Source organism: Elgaria multicarinata, chromosome 8 (assembly GCF_023053635.1).
Source record: "Elgaria multicarinata webbii isolate HBS135686 ecotype San Diego chromosome 8, rElgMul1.1.pri, whole genome shotgun sequence".
Classification (NCBI taxonomy): Eukaryota; Metazoa; Chordata; class Lepidosauria; order Squamata; family Anguidae; genus Elgaria; species Elgaria multicarinata.
This window is the reverse complement of record NC_086178.1, coordinates 102,558,749-102,581,738: the sequence shown is the minus strand read 5'-3', so window position 1 is coordinate 102,581,738 and position 22,990 is coordinate 102,558,749. Positions and strand designations below refer to the sequence as shown.

General features: G+C 48.3%; 1 protein-coding gene across 2 annotated transcripts; it reads left to right on the top strand.

The window, feature by feature from the left end:
• The first annotated feature begins 1,770 nt into the window (after positions 1 to 1,770).
• On the top strand, positions 1,771 to 9,213 carry SLC18A3 (solute carrier family 18 member A3). Of its 2 annotated transcripts, XM_063131650.1 has the most exons (2): positions 1,771 to 1,785; positions 7,639 to 9,213. In XM_063131650.1, exons 1-2 carry the CDS (start codon positions 1,771 to 1,773, stop codon positions 9,211 to 9,213), a joined length of 1,590 nt encoding a protein of 529 aa, XP_062987720.1. The 2 variants fall into 2 exon arrangements, with proteins under 2 accessions (XP_062987720.1, XP_062987721.1); XM_063131651.1 differs by lacking the exon at positions 1,771 to 1,785 and having other exon boundaries at positions 7,627 to 9,213.
• Positions 9,214 to 22,990: the final 13,777 nt, after the last annotated feature.

The window sequence follows — 22,990 nt, the reverse complement described above, 5'->3', positions numbered from 1 at the left end:
TCGGGGATTGCCAGGAAGCTTGTTCTATCCTTTCCTGTCTCCTACCTCTACTTCATTCTTCTTGTCCCTGCCTGCATGCAATGCTGACCACAGGGCTGACCTCAGCCATCTTACCCTAAGATGTAAAGTTTGTCCTTCAAGTAAAGCCTTGTTCCTAATCCACTACTTGAGTGTTTTGTCTACACCTGTGGCTGTTCACTGGGAGGTGGTTCAGACTTCAGGATGTCCATTCTTTCTTCCCTATCTCACCACCACAGTAGTGTGCCCTGCCAAGGGCATGGCGGTGTCCATGTGACTGCCAGGCCTTGTGGCTCTTGTGTCTGCTGGGTTGTGTGATGATGGAGGCCATCCATGAAGTAGTTCACTCCATGCGTGATTACGGCATTGCCACAGCATGTTGCAATTGGTGGGGATTGGTGATATTTCCGTGGGCACAGGGGGAGCACCTGTCAGTGTCAGCTTTTGCATAACTGAGCTGCGATTAGTCTCTAGGATTTGGACAAAGAGTAGAGAAACTCATGAGATTATCATGAGATTTGCTTATCTGTTCATCTACGCCTTGGGTCAGATATGGCCCAAATATGGAACCTCTATGGGCCAGATTAGGCACATGTGCTGGAAATTCCCAGTCTAAGGGAATGTGCAAAATTCAACACGGAAAGCTGTCTTGCCTCAAAATAAAAAGAGATGCTTGCAAATAGCCTTTTGTGTGGTTGCCTGTGGTGAGTGAGAGCAAACTTCAGGTGATCATGAAAGGAAGCTTTACCCAAAAAAAGTTTCAGCGGGCGGCGTGTCTGTAGACCATGAATGCCGGACAAAGAGATTTGAGCACTAATTTGGTTTTGTTGTTTCTAATGTTGGTCAGTAACTTTCACAGATTTATTGTCAAGGATGAGAGAACATTTTTAATGCAAGGCCTCTTCCCTACTGCCAGGTCACACAAGGCCGCCCTGGGAATGCGCTTTCCTGTCACAGCTGAAATGGTCGTTTTTGTCTGTGAACTACCTTTGCTTGAGTTGATGTTTCATTCCAAGACATTTCAGTGGCGCCACCAGGGCCCCAGAGGGCAACGGCAACTGCAGCAATTTGTCTGGGGTCTCTTGCCAAGAACCCCCGGGGCATCTCAACTCCAATGTGTATTGCTTGCCCCTGTCACATTGCTCTCCAGAGCCCCCCACACAAATGGCCCCAGCAGGGACCCCCAAAATCATATTGACCCCCAGCCCCTTCATCTTTCTGGGTCACTTTGCAAAGGTCCCCTTCCTCATGCCCGCTCAATGAAGTCCGCATAGGAATGACTCATCCATCCTATCAGCTGATTTGATTTAGTACGCAGGCTAAATTTATTATGCCCCTCTTAGCAAATGTAATCCCGGCTTCTCCTTGCTAAGAATAAGAATAATAAATGTCGTCTCAGTTCCCTTGAGAAGCAGCCCCTCAGTGTTCTCCAGACGCGACAGGTCCCGCTTCAAACCCACCCTCCCAACTCGGACGGATTCCATTTTCGTGATGGGAAATGGCTTTCTCTTTGATTAAAAGTGAAAGTGTAATCAAATAGAGTGCATTGGCAAACAGGGGCCAAAGATTCCGATACTCTTGGCTGCAGCTCAGCAAGAAGGCAGAGTCAATGTCTCCCCATCCTGCTGCCTCAGCCACAAACCCATTACCACTTATTGCCAACGTGCCGTGCATCTCAACTAAGGCGGGCGCCCTTCATTGCTCTTTCTCTTTCTAAAGCACTCTTGGTTTCTTCCTCCCTTGGCTTCTTTCATGGAGGCTTCCTTGGTGACACCTCTAGAGCATCTCGTTTTAAAAGGCCCCAGTGTTGCATATTTATCATTTATTTATTTATTTTTAAGCTTTCACGGACCTGAAAGTATTGCTGTAGGTGAGGGCTCCATACCTTTGTCATGGTGTCTGTGGCCAGTTCTTCGTAAAGGAATAGAGTGTTTGAGAAATGGATGTGATGGTGAACACTAGCTTGGTTTTCTTTTTTAGGGATTGGGGGGGAAACATGGAGGGTAGATCTTATTTGGGGGTGAGGAACCCCAGGCCTGGGGGCCAACTCCAGCATGCCAGCGTTCACTAAATGACTACACCCTCTTCGCCCAGCACCTCTCCTGTCTCCCAACCACCCTGATTTGTTAGGGCGCAAACCTAGGGAGATAGTCATCAGCTCCTGAACTCAGAGGCTGACAACTATCTAATGCAGGGCAGCCAAAGCATGGAAGCTAGGTGGGTGATTTTGCCTGTCTAGCTGGGGAGATTTTGGCCCTTTCTACACCAGCCTTTTTTCCCAGGATCATCCCTGCATGTCCTAATGATGCACAGGGGATCCCAAGAGCAGGGAGGGATGATACCTCCATTTCCCGGTTTTACAACAACTTGGGAAGGCTGTGCTAAAATGATCCGTCCAGAGGTTAAGTGCCTGGGGACTGGAGACAGGGTCTTCTCTACAGTGGCATCTCAACTATGGAACACCATCTCCAGAGACGCTTACCTGATGCTGAGTTTTAAACTCCGGGATAAAACTGTTTTATTTCCCCAGCCTTATAACGAATAATCTGATTCATTTTTACTACTGCCATTGCTATTTTGCTCTTGTATCATCTGTTGTTCTACTGATTCTATATTTTATGATGCAGCAAAGGCAAAAATGCTGAATTTGAAGTTGGAATTCAAGTTTCAGAGCTGAACGTTCACATTCAAACTGTGAAAAAAATGAAATGTGGAAATTTGGTGAATATTTGCAAAAATTCATTCCAGCTCTAACATCAACCATAATGCTTTGCTAGTGATTAAATAGGGCCAATTTTCCAATAAAAGAGTTTCCAGATTCTTGGCAGTATGATTGAAGGCCTAGGGGGTGGGAATCATACCAGTCCAGTATTGTCAATTGATTGCCTAATACAGTGTGGTCAACAGGAAAGGAAGAACACAAAGGCACCAATTGTAGGAAAGGAAAGGAAACCTCCTGGACTGCAGAAGTACGTTCATTAAGCCCAACGAATTTTGAATTTAAATCCTTCTATTGGAGCACTTTTATGCACAACCAACTTAAGTCTCTGGTCTCTTGTTCCATTACAAAAAGGTTCTTGATTGTGTGTAAGGGCCAAAATAGATGTGATGCTATTCACATCATCTGGCTTTTTTTTAAGACATAACCAGTGAAGGGTTGAGGTGGGTAGGAAGCCTGATCATGACCATGGCATGGAGAAAGAGGGCTTTAACTCATTGTCCCCACCAGAGTTGGTCCCAATCTAGATCAAGATCCCTTGCTCTTGCTCTTCACAATGGAAGGAAAGCCTTCCCCTGGCCACCACTGCTGAGCATTCAAAGGGAAGATGGATAAAAAAAAATCCATCAATCAAACTCCTTGTCCGTCATCATAACCACAGGGCTCCCTTCTTATGGAAGAAGAGAAACACACTAGCAGGCATGAAGACAAAGACTTCAAATGTTATTATTAAAAACTTTGTCCATTTATTTCAACAAATAAAGATGTAGATGAAGCAAATACTAAGCATTTCTTACCAGCATATATATTTGACATGCCTCCATTTCTTTACAACCTTTTAAAAGCAGTGATGAAATTCAAATGTACTGGATATAGTTCTGCAAAACTATATCCCGTACATAAGCCACTGTTTAAGCTTCATTCTGCTATTTGTTCATTCTCTGTTTACAGTTGCATGGCATTGTAACAAAATCTCCATGCATTCAGATGGGCATGTAGGATCTATAGAGAATATACACACAGTAGTCAAAAATCTGAGAAACCTCTTAGGTGATAATTGAAATTCTATCTACCATCATATATAGATGGAAATATTCTATTTTGAAGTCTCCAACAATATTGAATTTTTACTTTACGAAAACATGTGGCATCTTAAATAAAGGACTAATAAATTTATTATAGCATAAGGCAAGCTTTCACGCCCACTTCATCAGATTCATGAAGCATTATCGGGAGTTCAGACCATGAAAGCTTGTGCTGTGCATTTGTTAGACTTCAAGGTGCCCCAAGACTGTTTGTTGTTTTTGCTGCAACACACTAATATTCTAAAAATGGTAAAGATTCATACATTTTGCATCAAAATGACAAATTCATCTACTTTTTTTAAAAATGCCCTGCCTTCATTTCAGTGGTGGTGTCTCACCCACAAACAGACGTGAGACCTTCATTTATATTAGACACATTCCCGTGGAATGAGCCACCCTGAAATAATTTCCAGAAATTGACCATTCAAGTCAAAAACAAGACTTTTCAATGGAGACAATTCATGCAATTGGTTGAGAAGACTTGAGTGCTGGATGACATCAAGGGATAAACATGCATTGTGTGAACTACACAAATTTGGGGTTACTGGAGTGACTTTCCCCATTGCGAATTTCCAGATAAACCTGATGTGTTCTAAGGAAACTATACTGCTCTGCTTCTTCCAGACTGTAGTTTCCTTGGACACTGATTCACACATACACTGTCTCTCTGTCTCTGTCTCTGTCTCTGTCTCTGTCTCTCTCTCTCTGTCTCTGTCTCTGTCTCTCTCTCACTCACACACACTGCTCTGAGCTTAAGAATGGCCCACCCTTCATTCATACTCAAATCAGTTCCAACCTTTTCACACTGGCAAAATACATGGGTGGCCTTTTCCACAAACACATAATACTATGTAACACCAAATGACATGGCATCTGTATAATAAATTATCACTCCTGGAGTAAAATAAATGAACAAATGGAATTAATGAAATAACTGGCCGTTTGCTGCCCTTTAATGCCTCTGGCAACTATTTCATTCTGCCTAAAACAAGGCTGGCCCATTTCAACCAGAGCAGTTGAGCAATGGCAGGAGAAGGGGGAGCAGGAGAGGTTCTGGGGATCCCCTGGGTAGATCTCGGTCCAATCACACTGTTAACTGTGTGTGCAAATGCAGCCAAAACTTCGCTTCTGATATTTTGCTTCAAACATTTTTTTTTCCTCTAGAAGGTCTTGTTTCTTGACCCAGCTTAAGAAAAAGACATCTCAGGAACGTACTGCCAGAGCAATGATTATTTTAAAAGAAGGATGAAGGGAAACAAGATTCTTTATCCCAACAGATTTGAATCTTTTTACCATTTTTAATCAGTGGGGACCATGGGGATGGGGCAGAGAGAAGGGGGGCTTTTCCCATTGCATGACCCTCTGCAGTGATAGCCCAGGACCTTCCCAGAGTGTCTAGCTTGCTTTTCATTTACATTTAACCCTTTTACAATGCAGTCTTATAAGAATCTACTCAGAAGACAGTCCCATCGAGTTCATTGGGGCTTCCTCTCAGGGCAAGTGGGGAAAGGATTGCAGCCTTATTGATGGAAATATAAAGGGTAATACACCGTCATTTTTCTCTGCCCAATTGCTCAGTAAAAGTATGCATGTATGGATGTGCAGCCTTATATTTTATTCTGTTTATACTGTAATGAGATGGTCTTGTTAGCCATGAACCTGTTTGGGGCTAAGAAGTGGGACGAAAAGCTGCTGTTGTTTTGAGTCATAGCAGTAGTAGAAGCAGTGGTGGTGGTAGTGGTGGTGGTGGTAGTACTAACACTTTTACAGCACAGTCCTATGTTCAGTGAGAAGGACATCCCACTGTATTTTGAATTTAGGATTTAAAGGCGTCCACATGCAATATACAAGGGTGCAAGGCAGGTGAGCATCCAAGGTGAACATAAAAAGAGAGAAAAGTCTCAGGATGCCACAGGCAAATTTATTGTGGAAAAGCCCAATGCGTTTCGGCCTCTTGATTTTTATTAGGCCTTCTTCAAAGGGTTGTAACAATGTCTGCAGGAATTATTTACCAGCGCATAAATGGAGTCAGCAGTGTATAAACACAAGGCAGTCTTTTGTAAATAATTTCTGCAGACAACCTCTTGAAGAAGGCTTAATAAAAAGCAAGAGGCTGAAAAAACGTCCGGCTTTTCTTCAACAAATTTGTCTTGTCTCCCTTTTTGTGTTCACGGTCAATATACAAAATGATGGGCATGAATGCCATCATTTAATACGGGGCTGTCTGCACCCAAGACCAGGGTGATTTTGGGCCGGTCACTGACTCTCAGCCTAACCTACCTCACAGGGTTGCCGAGAGGATAAAAATGGAGAGGCGGAGGAGGACGAGGACCCCTCCTGGGCACTCTCCGTTGTGTGGCTCGCTCTGTGCGAGTGGGATGCTGTGGACTGGGCGCTGCCTTTTCGGCTCCAGCGGCTGCCTCTCCACTTTCTGTCGAGCCGCACAGAGCAGCACTTGGCTCAACACGCACAGACACCCTCTGCCCCTGCTCCCTCTTTTCCGAGGGGGGGGGCTGCTGCTGCTGCTCTGGGGTTCAGGCTCTGGTCTTAGCAATTGGCTAAGACTCCTCCATGTGTTAAATTAGCATAAAGAGACGCAGCTGGCCCAGGAACCACTTGGGGACCCAAGCTTAACTGTGCGTCACAACTAGTGAGCGTTGGGGGGGGGTGAGGGAGAAGAACGAGGGGAAGCTGGCTGGGGGCTGGGGGTGGGGCTGGGGCTGGGGGTGGGGTGGGGAAAGAGGCGGGGAAGGCAAAGTCAGAGCCTGCAACTCCATCAGTGCCGCCGAGGGCACCAAGAGGCAGTCCGCGCTTCCGTCAAGCCGTTCCGAGCCAGCCCAGGATGCTGGAGCTGTAGAGGGGAGGCGGCGGCGGCGGCGGCGGCGAGCACGCCCAGATCCCCTGAGCTGGGCGGGGAGGGGGCGCCGGCGATCCTGGCCCCCGCTCTTCTGATTGGACTGATGGATGGGCAGCCCTCGGGGCCGGCCACCTCCCTGCCTTGGCAGGGTTGCTGCTAGCAGACGGGGACGGAGGAGGGGGCGGCAAGCAGAGCAGGACTCGCCCTCCTTACTGCCGAGGAGGAGGCCGCCTGCCCGCTGCCCAGGAGCAGCCCCGGCGCAGCTCGGCCGGCCGACGTGAGCGGAGGAGGCGGGGAGGCGAGCCCGGGCTCGGGCAGGACCGGAGAGCAGCAGCAGCAGCCAGAGGGAGCGAGGACCGGGAAGGGCGAGCGAGAAGTTAGTCGGCGTCCTCAAGAGGGCAAGCGGCGGCGGAGGAGGAGGAGGAGGAGGAGGAGGTGTGGCTGGAAGGGCGAGACGAGCCCGTCGGAGCGCCCAGCGCGGGGGAGCGCGCCGCTGTCCGGGCGGGGAAGGCTCGGCGGAGGCGAGCGGCGAGGTGGCGGCAGGGGAAGGCGCGATGGTCCCGCGGAAGGAGCAGCAGCAGCCGGGGGGCAAGCCCGAGAAGAAGGGGAGCGCTTAAGACGGGGAGGAAGCGGCGGGTCGGCAAGAAGGCGCGCCGAAAGCGGGAGCTGGAGCGCGGAGAAGAGCGCGGAAGGAGGGCAGCTTGGGCCGAGCCTGGGAAACCGGAGCCCGAGGAGACGGGGATGAAGGGAGCGGAGAAGTGAAGGAAAGGAGTGCAGGAGCCGGAGGAAGGAAGGGAGGAAGAAGGAAGGAAGGAAGGAAGGGGTGCCTGCAGGCGGACTGGTGGGGCGAGCGAGGCTGCTGCTGCACCCCTCCGGCCAGCGCCCCATGCCCAGCTAGCGCCTGCTGCTGCTGCATCTTCTCCCTGAGCGACGCGCGCCTTGGGAGGATGGAGCCGGAGGCCGCCGGCCCGGCGGGGCCCCGCTCGGCGGTGGAGAAGCTGTCGGCGGCGGTGGGCCAGCGCACCAAGGCGCTGAGCAGCGCCCTGCAGGAGTCGCACCGCCAGCGGCGCCTCCTGCTGGTGATCGTGTGCGTGGCGCTGCTGCTGGACAACATGCTCTACATGGTGATCGTGCCCATCATCCCGGACTACATCGCCGCCATGGGGCGCCAGCAGCAGCAGCAGCCCGCCGGGGCCGCCAACGGCAGCGCCGCGTGGCCCAACAGCACCAGCAAGAGGTCGATGCTGCGGCCCCACTACCGGACCGACAACGAGGACGTCAAGATCGGGGTGCTGTTCGCCTCCAAGGCCATCCTGCAGCTGCTGGTCAACCCGCTGAGCGGCACCTTCATCGACCGCGTGGGCTACGGCATCCCGCTCTTCATCGGCCTGAGCGTCATGTTCCTCTCCACGCTCATCTTCGCCTTCGCCGAGAACTACGGCACCCTCTTCGCGGCCCGCAGCCTGCAGGGCCTGGGCTCCGCCTTCGCCGACACGTCGGGGATCGCCCTCATCGCCGACAAGTACACGGAGGAGTCCGAGCGCAACCGGGCGCTGGGCATCGCCTTGGCCTTCATCTCCTTTGGCAGCCTGGCGGCGCCCCCTTTCGGAGGCATCCTGTACCACTTTGCAGGCAAGGAGGTGCCCTTCCTGGTGCTGTCCTTGGTCTCCCTCGTGGACGGGCTCCTGCTGCTCTTAGCCATCAATCCCTTTGGGGACAGGACTCGGGAGAACATGCCCGTGGGCACCCCCATCCACAGACTCATGATCGACCCTTACATTGCAGTCGTGGCCGGGGCCCTCACCACCTGCAACATCCCCCTGGCCTTCCTGGAGCCCACCATCTCCACCTGGATGAGCAAGACCATGGATGCCAATGAGTGGCAGATGGGCCTCACGTGGCTGCCAGCCTTCTTCCCCCATGTACTCGGGGTCTACATCACCGTCAAGCTGGCCGACAAGTACCCCCACCTTCAATGGTTCTATGGAGCCCTGGGGCTGGCCACCATCGGGGCCAGCTCGTGCATGGTGCCTGCCTGCAGGAACTTCTGGCAGCTCATGGTCCCCCTGTGTGGCATCTGCTTTGGCATTGCCCTGGTGGACACCGCCCTGCTGCCCACCCTCGCCTTCCTAGTTGACGTCCGATACGTGTCGGTCTATGGCAGCGTCTATGCCATCGCCGACATCTCCTACTCGGTGGCATACGCCCTGGGGCCCATTGTGGCTGGGGAAATTGTCCACTCTTTTGGCTTTGTGCAACTCAACTTAGGCATGGGCCTCATCAATGTGCTTTATGCCCCAGTCCTCCTCACCCTCAAAAACATTTGCCAGGTGAAACCCTCGCATTCGGAGAGAAACATCCTCCTGGATGAGGAACCCAAAGGACTCTATGATACCATCAAGATGGAAGAGCGCCGTGGCAAGGGTAGAAATCTCCAACCTGCAGGGGGTGCTGAAGAGAATAGTGTAGACTCTTGCCATAGAGGCTTCAGAGGAGCTTCTGAAGACGACTCTTCAGACTATGACTATACTTAGAGAGTGGGTATCGTATCCCAGTGGGGAGGTGGAGAGCAACTTGGTTGTTATCTTTATGTGCCAATATATTACACTTTCACCTTTGTCTTGATGTGACAGCATTCTTCTTGACTACTTCTCTTTCTCTCTCTCTCTCTCTCTCTCTCTCTCTCTCTCTCTTTCTCAAGGTATTACCTTAAACACCCTGCCAAACTGAAAGCTGCAAATAACTATCTAACACATGAATGGTGCAATTGTATTGATCTGTGATGGTCCTCTCCAGTTAAAAACTGGGAGGGTACCCCTCCCAAACTTCCTAACAAAGTCTGTCATGCCAAGAGGTTTTCTTGCAATGTTATTATTATTTATTACATTTATATACCGCCCCATAGCTGAAGCTCTCTGTTGTGTCTGACTTTGGACTGGTTCACACATGCATGTACATCACTTGATTTCTTTACAGCCACTAATGCTATTCTTGGAACTGGTGCACACCTGCACTGGTTTTTCTGCATTTGATTATGGTACATTTGCCGGTGGTATGTGTGAAATGACTCCATTGAAAAAAATTCAGTTGGATCCAGACGTAGTCATAGCTAGAGTAGATGACTCACTGAAATCAATGGGACTTAAAATTAGTCAACATTAACTTGTTCCATTGGTTTCAATAGGTCTACTCCAATCATGGCATTATCCTGGATCCAACCCATTGTGATCTAAAGGTATAGTTGTGGTATTAGGTTTACAAGGGTCTAGCCACAAAGGTAAATCTTTGTTAGATGTTCCTGCTACCAAGTGATGCATGTGTGAAGAAGAACCAGCCTAGCCTGTCTGAATATATGTTTAAAAGCAAAACACTAAAGTAATTTTAAAATTAAACAAAAAAACGGAATAAGTTGCAAAAAATACAGATCCAGGGACTCAATAAATCTTGTACATAAATAGATAGGTACCTATGTGGAAACTTTCCATCAGTTTCATATTTTACTGCCGGCAATGAAAGGCACGTCATTTTTTTTTCTCCTTGGGCAGTGGAGGGTGGGATCTGGAACCATTTTCCCCCCTGTCCTGCTGCTATTCTGGTAAATGCAATATACGGTACAATGTTTTAGTCTGAACCTGCTACACTAATGTGGAGCTGAATAAACGACCTTCCAGGGGAACTGTTGTCTTGGTTTCATTGTTTGCATGTCAAGGCTAAAGACACAGTCCTAAGCATGTTTTCAGTGTGCAGTCCAAGGCATATCTACTCAGAAGCATGCCCTACTGAGACAATGAAACCTACTCATAGGTAAGTGTGGATGAAATCGCAGTCTTACTTAAGGAGTAGGCTGCAACCCTATACTCACGTGGGAGTAACTTGAACGTAGTGAGACTTACTTCTAAGTAGTCATCTATGGTTGTGCTATAAGCCCTGTTGATTCTAGTACGACTGACTTCTGAGTAAACAGCCATTATAAATAAACTGTCAATGGGTTCTTTGGAGAGCTTTAGCTAGGTTGTTTTATAAGAGCCACTCAATAAATTTATAGGAAATAAAACTTGCTAAGAATAGAGTGATTTTAGAAAAACTGCTACCACCCAAAATGCCAACTAGTATTATTGACCTCTACCCATCCACCCCACCACCAAAATATTGCTTCATATTTCATGATCAGATGGCATCACTGGCATCACTAGGCAAGTTAAATAGGTGTTTAAGTCTCTCCCATTAAACATGCAGTCCTCTCCTGTCCATGTTTACTCAGACGTAAGTTGCACTGAGTTCAAGAAGATTTGTCTCACGGTGGAGTATAAATAGGATCTCAGCCGTAGAAATACTTAACTTGGGTTGGATCGTCTTGGTTAGTTTTGAATTTAAAACACAGGATGATGATTGATGATGAAGATGATGATTTTTCTAATAAAGATTTGAAGGCAATGGGATTTTCAGAAATGCACGTTTTGGCTAGTATCTCGCTGTCTAATACTTAGTACAATGGAGGGGGGAGCGGAATATGAGTCAGCAAAAGCGCTTCTGTCAGTTTCAGCACGGAAGGGAAAGGATACGGTGAAGGGTCGCGGATAAGAAACACCTTGCGCAATTTATATTCATTTCGACGGAGTTTGCACAGGCTAACTGCCGGGTCAGGTGGATCGTGGCCGTTTCATCAGGAGGCTGAGGCCGCGCCATCCTAAACCGACACACTAAGGCAGTCCAATTGGACAGACTCTTTCTTACTTCTGAGTAAACATGCACCTCTAAGCAGTAAGCCTGCTAGGGAGAAAATCCTTTGGAGACCCATGGGACTTATTCCTGAGTAAACACTTTCGAGATCCTGCTGCGCGTCTCCCTCGCCGCAATGCTGCGTATCCATGGGATGCTTAAGACTGCAGCCCTACGCTTCTTTCCTGAGAGTAAGGCTCAACGAACTTCCTGGCGCTTACTACTGAGCAAACAGTATCTGGGGTGGGTGGGTGTCTGTATGGACTTCCATGGAATGTGTCAACGACACCCAGCTCTTGATTTCAGATGCCTATGTAGAACCCTCTGAGTTCAACGGGGCTTAATTTTAAGTAACGGCATAGGATCGCAAACCACGTCTTCCCAAAAAGCTGCGCTCTTGACCAAAGTTAACCACTTTGCAGCGTACTTTGGTCAATTTCAATCCGCTTGAGAGAGGGGTGTTAACACCTCGCAGTCATTTTCCCCTCCTCTTGAAGGGTAGGCGACCTGGCGCTCTCTTAGATGTTTTGGACTACAGCTCCCATAATCTCTGATCATTGGCCGTGCAGGCTAGGGCTTATGGGAATTTTAGTCCAAATCACCTGGAGGGCACCAGCTTACCTAGCTCTTTCCACCCCGCTTCTCCTTTTGCATTTCCCGGTAAGCACGTATGCGTTCACGTCTCCCATTCATTCATTTTGATTTCGGTCCCTCGAGAAAGATGAAGGAAAAGAGCACATCGAAATGAACACGGCACCAAACTAACCATTCCTCAAATTCCGTTTTTCGTGTTTCTGGACAGCTTTTTAACAACCCTCCCAAAGAGAAAGCCAATTACTCGTAACTGAGGGAGGGGAGAGGAGGGTTCTAGGTTTGAGTCACTCACGCTGGTTTACGATCACCATAGGAGAAACCGGCTGGATGGAGCTTTTCCCAGCTCAACGCTCTGAAATGGTAAGGCGTCCCTAGGTAACAGAACAGGTGAAGGGTGGGGACTCTTATGGGGCATTTCCCTTTTGGCCATCGCCTTTCTGAGAACGGGTTGGATCCAGGTTTAGAGTAGACCCATGGAAATCAATGGGACATGGGTGAGCCATGCCTTACGGTAAGTCCCATTGATTTCAATGGCTCTGTTCTACGGGTGACTGAGCCTTGCTCAAACCAAACAGGGGCGAGATCAAGTGAATAGTCTCTGGAGTCCTCTGGGTTCAAAAGTGGAAAGGCAGCCGCCTCTGTCGGGACGCGTACAGTCGCCCTGCCCCAGGATAACGGTTCTGTAAGCTGACGCTACATTTTTGAGAGACGCTTTCCCACGATCCGTTTGAGCCCGTTTTGTTCTCAGGGCCTCACGAAATCCGTGTTCACCCCCGACCCTAAATATGTCTACTCGGAAGTAAATCCAATCGACGTAAACCAGGTAGATCATCAGAGGATCGCAGCCTTACATCCCCTTTTCCAGTACCTAAACCTCTGTTTATGGGGGCGGGGGTGCAATTGAGAAAGTCAACCAGCAAGGATATAGGATCTGGCCACTGGCAGCTCAGTCCTGCGGTTTTAGTCTGCTCAATCTACTAGAAATGAAGTCCCAGTAGGATTTAGTCCCGTGTGAATGTGTACTAAATTCATATCCGAGCTATTATTTCGTTTCGGAGCTCCGGAAAACCGACGGTTTCGTTTCCCCTAGGAGCGCGGGGTCTCACCCAGCCCAGGCCCGCCTCACCCCCCGCCCACCCGGAGCGCTCCTGCCGCGCCTCGATGTGCTTCGATCATTTCTTCACAGATCTGCAGGCTGCGTGTTTTCCCCTGCAGCTCCCTTGAATAAGCATCAGAAGCCGCGTGGAACACTTGCGGGGTCTCTGAGGAGCGCTTGGGGAATTCATGGCCAAGCGCCCTTGACAACGACGCGCGTTTGCTTTGGACGATGCGGCCAGAGACTTTTAGAAGGCCGGGGAAATGGACTGAAAAAGAAAGTTGTGTCGTGAAAGAATGAAAGAAGAGGGGAGGGAGAGGGGGGAGAAAAGAAGGAAGGGGGAAAGTAAGGAGGAGGGAGGGAGGGGGAGAGAGACGAGCGACGAAATTTCTGCTCGTTTTATTATTTGATCAAAAGAAAAGAGTTCATCAAAACGCTTTACTATTACATCTAAGGCTCGAACCCAATCCACACTTACGCAGGAGTAGGTACCATTCAGCTCAATGGGGCTTACTGTCGAGTAAACATGCATGGGATGGGAGGGAGGGTTTCTAACGGAATGGGCATCTCTAGTTCCATTGCTGCTGATGATGAAAGAGACTGGAGATTCCGGGCATTTGGAGAGGAGAACATTCCGCTCGAATGGGTGGGCTGATGTCTTGATCGCGGTTTGTTCTTTCTGGGCTCCGTTTTAGTGGTCGTGGCGTCGGTAGTTCCAGGCTTAGTGGAAGATAGGGTGGATCTGGATACGGGATTGGAAGGGTGGAGAGAAAATATGACAGGCTGGAAGGATCACATTGACGCCAGTGCTTCAACCGGCTCTTCCGCTCTTAGCCTCTCTATTGCACGTGCATGGCCCGAAAACGGCCTGTTCTGAAACAGCGGATTTTGAGGACTACAACTTTTGCTGGAGAAGAAAGAAGGAGTGTCAGCAGGAACATTCACACGTTTGCTCGGAAGTAAGTCCCACTGAATTCAATGGGGCTTACTCCCAAGTAAGTGTGCGCAGGACCGCAGCTTTGACGCTTATTCGTGGCGGTGGTAGTTGGTTTCCGTCAAAAGAAACGACAGAACCGATTCTCTCTTTTGTTGGTCTTCTGGTGGGTGTGGAAGAGAGTTACGAACCTTTGAAAGCAGCCCACAACAAAGGGACGTGGCAAAGATTGTGTAGGAAAAAACCAGCATGAGATTCTTCCCCAACCCGGCGCCCTCCAAATGGATGGGACTACAAATGCCATCTTCCCCAGCCCAACATATCCGGAGGGCACCAGGTTGGGGCGTGTGGGTATTTTCCCACTCAGCTGCTCTATCTAGTCTGAGGTTCAAGGAACAGACTTAGAAGATCTGTTCCCTTGTGTAACATTGAGCAAGCTCTCTTTTCCCCAGTTTCATCTGCCCAGTCGGGGGAAAAGGAAATATTCATGACACCGGGGCGGGGGGAGGGGTTGAGCCCAGTAAGAAAGAGCAAAGATCTTTGCACAAGTGCTATATAAATCATTCCTGTTAGTGTAAGTTTCCATTACATTTGCAAACGCCAATATCTCTGAAATATACCAAGGAAATGGGGTGGCGGGCGAAAGGCTGAGGAAAAGTTTGCTTTCTATCTGAATCCACTCCAGTCTTCCTATCTGCAACCACCAAATGCATATTTCCAGCAGTTGAACTGACTAGGCTTCCTCCAAAACGCCACATGGGAACTGTAGTCTGCAGGAGCGGGTGCTGAGAATTCCGTGTTCAGACACCTCCAGCCCCTCCCCTGTTGCTAGACAGGTTGGGGACCATAGCAGTTAAGGCTGGTGACCCCGACGTCAGTGGGGCAATGAATCCGCTCTGGGCTACCAGAACTCTGGACGAGCTGTCCAGGGTGCTGAAAGCTATCACTGAAATAGGTTCAGCACCTAGGATATCTGATTTAGAGTTCTCTCTGCCTCCTCTGGACCATAGCAGCGAAGCGGGTAGGAAGGAACCCCATTCAAATGTGCGTGTAACCCTTGTGCTATCTTATCTTTGCTGTGCAAGCGCCACCTTTCTCGTTCTGCCCGAGACGAAGAATGCTGTTTCGTTCGGAAGCCGAGCTTGCCTTTTTTGTCATCCTAAATGGCGGTCCGATCAAGGACACACAACACACACACACACACACACACACACACACACACACACACACCGGGGCCTAGTGTGGTGGTCTTTCCCGGACTCCGTTCCCCAAAGTGGCAGGTCGCGTCTCACCTAGGCGCGAGACCCCGGCGGGACAAGGGAGCGTGTGGCTTGGAGTGCCTTCGGCCGCCGTCGGGTTACCTAGTTTTGATCAACCGCCGCGTCCTCGCCCATCGCAGGCTGCGCGAATAGGAAGGGCGGGGAGGAGGAGTTTCGACAGCCGGCCCCGGGAAAGGTGGCTCGGGCGAAGTCCTCGGAGCGCTCGCGCGCGCCCGTGTCCACCAGGCACGCCAAAGCGCGTCAGGAGGCGCCCGGGTACCATGGTCAGCGCCACTGGCAGCAGCTGAGCGCTTCCTCCTCCTGCTGGCCGAAAGCCCGAGCCTGCCGCCGTCGACGCCGCCGGCTTGCTGTCGCTGCTCCGTGCGATCCACCGAAAGAAAACTTTGCCTCGCCGATCGCGATCTGTCCAGGTGCCCAGGTAAGGAGGGACCTTCTGGGGTGGCTGGGGGCGGGGGCGGAGTGTTTCCAACTCATCCCGGCTCTTTGCTCTCCCAAGGGTTGCAGCCAATGTCAATCCTGCTTAGAGTAGACCAGCGAAGGCTGGTGGCTCCGATTTCGGTGGGGCTGTGAATCCATTCTTTAGTCGGAACCAGCCGGAATTCTAAAGGAGCTATCCAAAGTGCTGAAACCTATTCTCAAACTGGGTTCAGCACCTTGGGTAGTTATTTTAGAGTTCTGGCTGGTTTCCGACTAAATCCCAGAATAGAATCTCAGCCCCACCGAAATCGAAGCCACTCGCCTCCACTGGAGTAGAACCACTTTAATGTAGGGGACTTGGGATAAGGCTAAAATGTTGGATACATCCCAAAGGACGCGCACCGAGCGGGATGGTTCCGTGCGAAGGGTCGGCCAGAGGAGGTTCCTTCAGAAGCGCCACGCCATCCCTTCCTCGCATATCTATCTTCCCACCCCCTCCCACCCCAAAATCCACACCTTTCGAGACACTTAACAGCATTAAAGCAGCGATCCTATACAGATTTCCCTGGGAGTAAGTCCCACTTACTTTTGAGTAGACACGTAACCAGGGGGAACTTCCGTGAGTTCAGTGGGACTTACTTTTAAGTAAACGTGAATAGGATTGTACTGTCAGCTGATTTCTGCGTTTTCAGTGGGACTCATCAGCTCAGATCTCCAGACTTTGGCTTAAGTTGATTGTGGATCCGGCTCTAGGTTGCTAATTAACGTCCGGGGCTGGGGAACTGGGCAAAGCTTTTGGGTAACCTCATATCCACACCACACCACAGGAGGTGGGGAGTGGTGGAAGATGAGGAGATGATCCTGGCAATATCTTTACCAGTTGAATCCTGTGGTTGTGGTTGTGGTGGTGGGGGTGATGGTGGGGGTTATGTGGAGCGACTAAATAATCAGATCTGAAGTCAAGTAATTCAGAGCCCACTTCAAAGGAGAAGTCCACATCTGGAATCCAAATTGAAAACCGATTTTGCCCGCATGCATACTTAGGCGGAAGTGAGTCCCATTGAACTCAGTGCGACTTACTTCCGAGTAAATATGCATAGGAGCGCCTCACGTTGCTGCTCTTTCTCGGTCCCATCGCTCGAACTACAAAAGATTAGAGCTGGAAGGAGCGCAGTCCTCAAGGCGGTTGAGGCTGCAGTTCCGAAAGTGCTTATTCCGGAACAGTAGCCTTGAAGCTAACGGCAACAGCCAACCTCGTGGCTGAACCGCTTTTGGGATCGCAGCACAAATGTTTCCCAAAGCTGCCGAAGACATCGCTTTATTATATACCCCGTTGAACCATCTCTCTCTCTCTCTCTCTCTCTCTCTTACACACACACACACACACACACACACACACACACACGCACACACACACACACACCCTTCTTGACTGAAGACAGTCATTCTTAGCAACTGTTACGTTGCTCAACCGCATCCTTTCCTGTTTAAAGTTTGCACTTCGTATCAGCTGAGCTACCTTCGGAATTGGTCGTAGTACGTAGTACTATTCTCTACTATTTCCTTTTTCATTTAACGCTCTGAACTCCCGAGGGAGGAAGAACCTGAGCAGATCGACGTTTATTAGAGATATATCCCCCCCTCCGTCCTCGCCTCCTCCCACCCGCCTTTGAAAGCCTTTATTGTTACTCACCCGAAGTCTCTCGGCCTGTGGAACAACTAGGGCATCTCCTCCACCCCCACCCCTTTTCTCTCCTTTCCCTTCCAAACGTCAAACCTTTTCCCAGCGCTTCTTGCATGTCCCATCGCAGTTTTCAAAGGGCTTCGCGTCGGAGTAAGCACTCTGGGGAATGAGCAATTAATGAAATGTTATTGGTGTCCTTGCAGCCATTTTCTCGCTGGGTAACTAGCTGTGGAAATTGCATTCCATCTTAAAGACAAGAAAATGTTATGTAGATTGATTGATTGCAGTACAGACAACACGCATGGTGCTTTAAAGCAGTCCTTTCCCCAACCAGTTGTTTCAAACTACAATTCCCTTCAGCCACAGCCAGCACAGCCAATGGTCAGGAATGCTAGGAGTTGTAGTTCAAAATATCTGGGCCGCACGGGGTCAGGGAAGGTCGCTTTGCAGAATAAGAGAAAGCAAGACTCCTGCTCATAGCCCCTTGCAATTCTGCTCTAAAATCGTCTTCCTAACCATTAGCCATGCTGGGTGGGAATGATGGGAGTTGCAGTCTAACACATCTGGAGGGTGGGGGAGGCTGCTGTGAAAGGACTGTCATCAGGCAAAGTTGACAAGGGGAATTGCTGAGATCTAATGATGCTGAGGTTGTGTAGCATTGGACACATTAATTTCATCATCTACTGGTTGAGGTATCTTGGTTGCTGCTCTCTAAGCACCGCATGCCAGAGACAGACTCCTCGTGCCACAGATGTTGCCTCTCTTGTGAATTACCATTAGCCACTTGTCAAAGCAAGTAGCCAAGCAAGTGGCTGCACTGGATTTAAGTGCCAACTTTCAAATGTGATTGGAAGGCCCACTCGCTAATCACCGGTGTTGTGGGGATGGTCATGATTACTCAATGCTGAAGGAAATGCACTCTGCACATGCCCAATGGCACCACCCTCCTTATTGTTCCTGAACATAAGAGCAAGGAATAAGTTTGCCCTGGTGAGCTGTAGCTCAGCTTAAGTGCTTTCAAGAGAGAGAAACAGTTACCTCTTGATGCAGCTCCCAAGGGGGTAAAACTACCTTATGTGAAAGCACTGAAATCTATATGCACAATACACCTAGGATTTCTTGCCTTTGCTTGCGGTTCAAATTTTGTTTTCTTTTTTATCACGTTTTAATTTCTGCCTTCTGCTGAAGGAGAGGAAAGAAAGAGGACAAAAGATGCACAACTAGTCAGAACACACTGCCACTCAGTGAACATAGGCAAACCAAATGCAAACTGAAAAAAATATTAAATAAATTTTTCGTTCACTCTCGTTAGCTGACAACAGACAATAGTTGGAAGTGTTATGAGTTAGACATCAGCATTGCCTTTGCATGTACAATTCTTTTTGCCGGAATTCCATTTCTAGCCAAACAAGTTTGGCAGGGTTTTGAAGCTACATAAACCTGCAAAACCTATTTACCTCTAATGCCCCTTTCAAATAACAATTAGAAACAAAGTTCTTCCCCAGCCAGTGTCTGCTAAGGAAAATTGTTCCAAACTTGAAAGGTTTGAGGTTTGGGCACCAAAAACAGATCCCAATAAGCATCATCAAGTGATGATGACTACAGTCATCAATACGTTCATGCAAATTGACCTTTCGTTACTCAACTTTGAAAATTCTCTGTCAACGATTCTTCAACTGACTTGTTATTTCTGTAGTGTGGTGGTTGTCAAGAAAAGGGGGGGCTCTTATCCATAATGAGGCTCCCCTTGAATTTATGATGTATAAAAGATGCTTACCATGTGGATCATTCAGATCACATAGTTGCTTTCCACACCAATATTAGTGGCACTGATGGAGCTGTGATGCTAGTGCTGAAGGAGCCACATGATCTGGGAAACCCATGTGATCATCCTTGACATTTTTATACACTAATACCACGGCGATGTGTGAGGGAAGCCTTTGTCACACGGCTTCCACATCACAAAAGCAGCCTTTGAACTGGATTGTAGATCAATAGAATACTAGTTAATTGCACTACTGCTGTTTACCAGTCCCAGCATTAGAATACATATATTCTGGGTTTTTAATTTCTTTTAATATTAATAAATGATTGATTTTCAAACATATACACTATCTGTATGAATCTCCAGTTCCTATACACACACACGTTTCCTGAAAACAGCAGCAAATGCCATCTAGTTAGTCTTGGAAGATTGTGACTGATTTTTAATGTGGCCTCTAAGAGTGCAATCCCATGCATGTTTGAACAGAAAAAAGTCCTATAAATCCCAGTATGCCAGACAGCCATGTTGGATGGGCCATGCTGGGAGTTGTTGGGCTATTTCCTGTCTTAGCATGCATAGGATTATGCCCTAAAAGTCTCCTCCCCTCTGCAAATGAAAATTATATCCATCAACTAACCAACCTACTCTTAATTCAATTTCTTATCACCCTACCCCCCCCACCCCCTGACCTTGGTTACAGAGCCCACACTTGCATACTTCAAATGCTGCTGCAGATCCATCATGTGTGCAAACCTTTAGCATAATATAGGGACAGATGGCAAGTACTCCAGGGTCAATGTTGCCAAAAGAAAAGGAATTCATGTGCAAGCAACTGTGATACCAAGGGAATAGCCCTATGATGCTATTTCTACTCACACACATACACACACACCTCTTTTGTGTAAGTGGATGAGGACCTAGGACAACTTAACAGAGATCCAGCAATATAGTCACAAAATGGAGATGTGGTTAAGATATCCTACCTCTCAGAAGTTCAAAAAAATATTCCTAATAAGCTCTTTTAAACCACCACCCAAGGTTAGACCAAGGATTTTTTTATACTGGAGGAAGAGCAGCAAATGGTGCCTCCAGACTCCAGAGTTAAGGTCCATAGTACCCAAAGCCAGTCAAGTTACTTTGGCACCTACATCCGAAAATCCCAATGCAGGATCCCTTTTATTCACGCACAGTTTGCCTTGAAATGAATGCAAATCTCGCAGCAGGCTTTTCCTTCCCTGATTCATGCACAAAAGGGGAAGAAATTCAGCTTCTGGACTTCCTCTTCTGGCATCTGGCTAAGAAGAGAGAGAAAGAGAGATGGGGGTGCGCTCTGGTCCCATGAGAGTCTCCCCACGCTCACCCTCCCACCGTGGAGGGGGTCACTAAAAGGGCAAAGTGGTCAGTTAGGCCTTAATGGAAGCAAATGGGGGGATGAAAACACTGCAAGTCTGTGATAACTGAAACTCTAAATGATCCCAACATGGAGAAAATTCTCTTTGATAACAGCTACTATATGTTGGTGCAGCAGTTCTGATAAGGGGGTGTTAACCATCCATAGAATCGCAGAATAGTAGAGTTGGAAGGGGCCCAAAAGGCCATTGAGTCCAACCCCCTGCTCAATGCAGGAATCCACCCTAAAGCATCCCTGACAGATGGTTCCCCAGCTGCTTCTTGAATGCCTCCAGTGTGGGAGAGCCTACAACCTCCCTAGGTAACTGGTTCTATTGTCATACTGCTCTAACAGTCAGGAAGTTTTTCCTAATGTCCAGCCAGAATCTGGTTTCCTGCAACTTGAGCCCGTTATTCCATGTCATGTATTGTGGGATGATCAAGAAGAAATCCTGGCCCTCCTCTGTGTGACAACCTTTCAAGTATTTGAAGAGTGCTATCATGTCTCCCCTCCAGTGTTGTTGTTGTTATTATTATTATTATTATTATTATTATTAATAATAATAATAATAATAATTTGCTGCCACCACCTCTGGAATGTTTTAAATTGAAGGAAAACGTGCACATGCTTGAACTGAATTTGAATTGAAGAAGAAAGTTATCAAGGATCTCTCTGAATTAGGAATTAATTAACTTGGGGAGCACAATTGCCCCAGATAGCTTGCCCATGTCACTGTACCCCTGAACTTTACAAACAATCCCTAATGCAATTTCTATTTTCCCCTTTCCTTTTTTTAACCTTAAATTACAGTAATTGTGAAATACCACCTCTCATTCTTTCTCTTTCCTATGACTAGCAGTGCCATCCTAGGCATGTTTACTCAGTAGGTCCCACTTACTCCTAGGTAAATGTGCACACGACAGTAGTCTGAATCTATTTGGTTCCAATGTCAAGTTATCAAAGTGCTTCCCCTGACCCCTCCCTTTTTAACTAGCATAAGAGGGTCATGGTGTTTTCTCACTGACAAGAGCAGTTAATTTGAATCAAACAATGATTTAAAGTTCAGATCGATCTCTCCTGTCTATACAGGAAAGGGTTCCTCAGTCCTCCTCCTTTGCTGCAAATTACTGCCATTGCTTTGAAGAACGGTGAAAGCCACAGGATCCTTTAAATGTCAGTTTCCCAGTCATGGGGTGAACTGAAAGAATGGTATGCTGGGCGTGTGGAGCCAGCCTAATCAAAGCAGCTGGCATTCATTTTACTCCTAAAGCCTCCCTGTTCCTTTAAATCACTTGGGTGACCGGCTATAAAAGCCATCCATTGAATTGTTTTCCTTTGGCATATTGGAGACTTCCTTTTACAACATGACATGCTCAAGAAAAGAGCTGCTATTTGATATTTTAGACTGGAGGTGTAAAAAGAGGCAGGCAGAAGGTAGATTGGGATCTATTGGTAGAACACCAAGTGATTTTCTGTCAGATCGGCAAGGGTTTGCCACTCCCAATGTCTTAGCAACAGAGACAACAAGAAAAAGTCTCTGTCCCGCCCACCCACAGCCTAATTTTGGAGGGAATTGAGGAGAAATTGGGGTGGGGGTGAATAGAAGTGGACTTGTGTGCAAGTTCCAGTTCTGTTTCTGAAAACAAATTTGTGGGATGAACATGTGTTTAGAGGTGTCTTTTCTGCAATCCTATGTCTGCCTTTTTCTAGAGCCACTGTTTTGCACCTGGCTCCAGTGGGTAGACCTTGGGGTTCTAAAAAAAGACAATGTAGATCTAGTAAGCCTACACAAGAGATAGGAAACATTTGAGGGCCATGGGCACACTTGGCAATTTGAGAAATGGTGGCGGACACCACCATAAAATGGCTGCTATGAGAAGGGTGGCTAATTAGAAAAGGCAAGTGACCTGCCCAAAAGAACAAGCTTTGAATCAGGCCCATGAGGCCTGTGGGAAATGAAGATGGCAGCAGCTGGAAACCTTCACTTTGCTTTGAAGTGACCCAAGCTTTTGGTAAGAAAATGGGTGGGTGCCAGTGAAGGCTGATGGATCCAATTACGGTAGGGTTGTGAATCCACTCTCGATTTCAGTCAGAAGCAGCCAGAACTCTAAAGGTGCTGAACCCTATTCCCCAAATAGTTTCCATACCTTGGATAGCTCCTTTAGAACTCTGGTTAGTTGTGACTGAAACACAGAATGGATTCACAGCCCTACTGAAATCGGTGCCATCAGCCGCCACTGGTAGGTGCCAACATGGGCACCATGTGGTCTACTCTGAACTAAAGTCTGTCCAACCCTGGTGTCAGATGTAGCATTTACAATATCATTGATCTCTTGTCTTCTTTGGTAAAGGGGTGTGACTTAGCTGGCTCCAGGCTGTGTGTGTGTGTTTATGGGGAGTGGGGCAAATGCCCCCAGTGAGACTTTTCAATG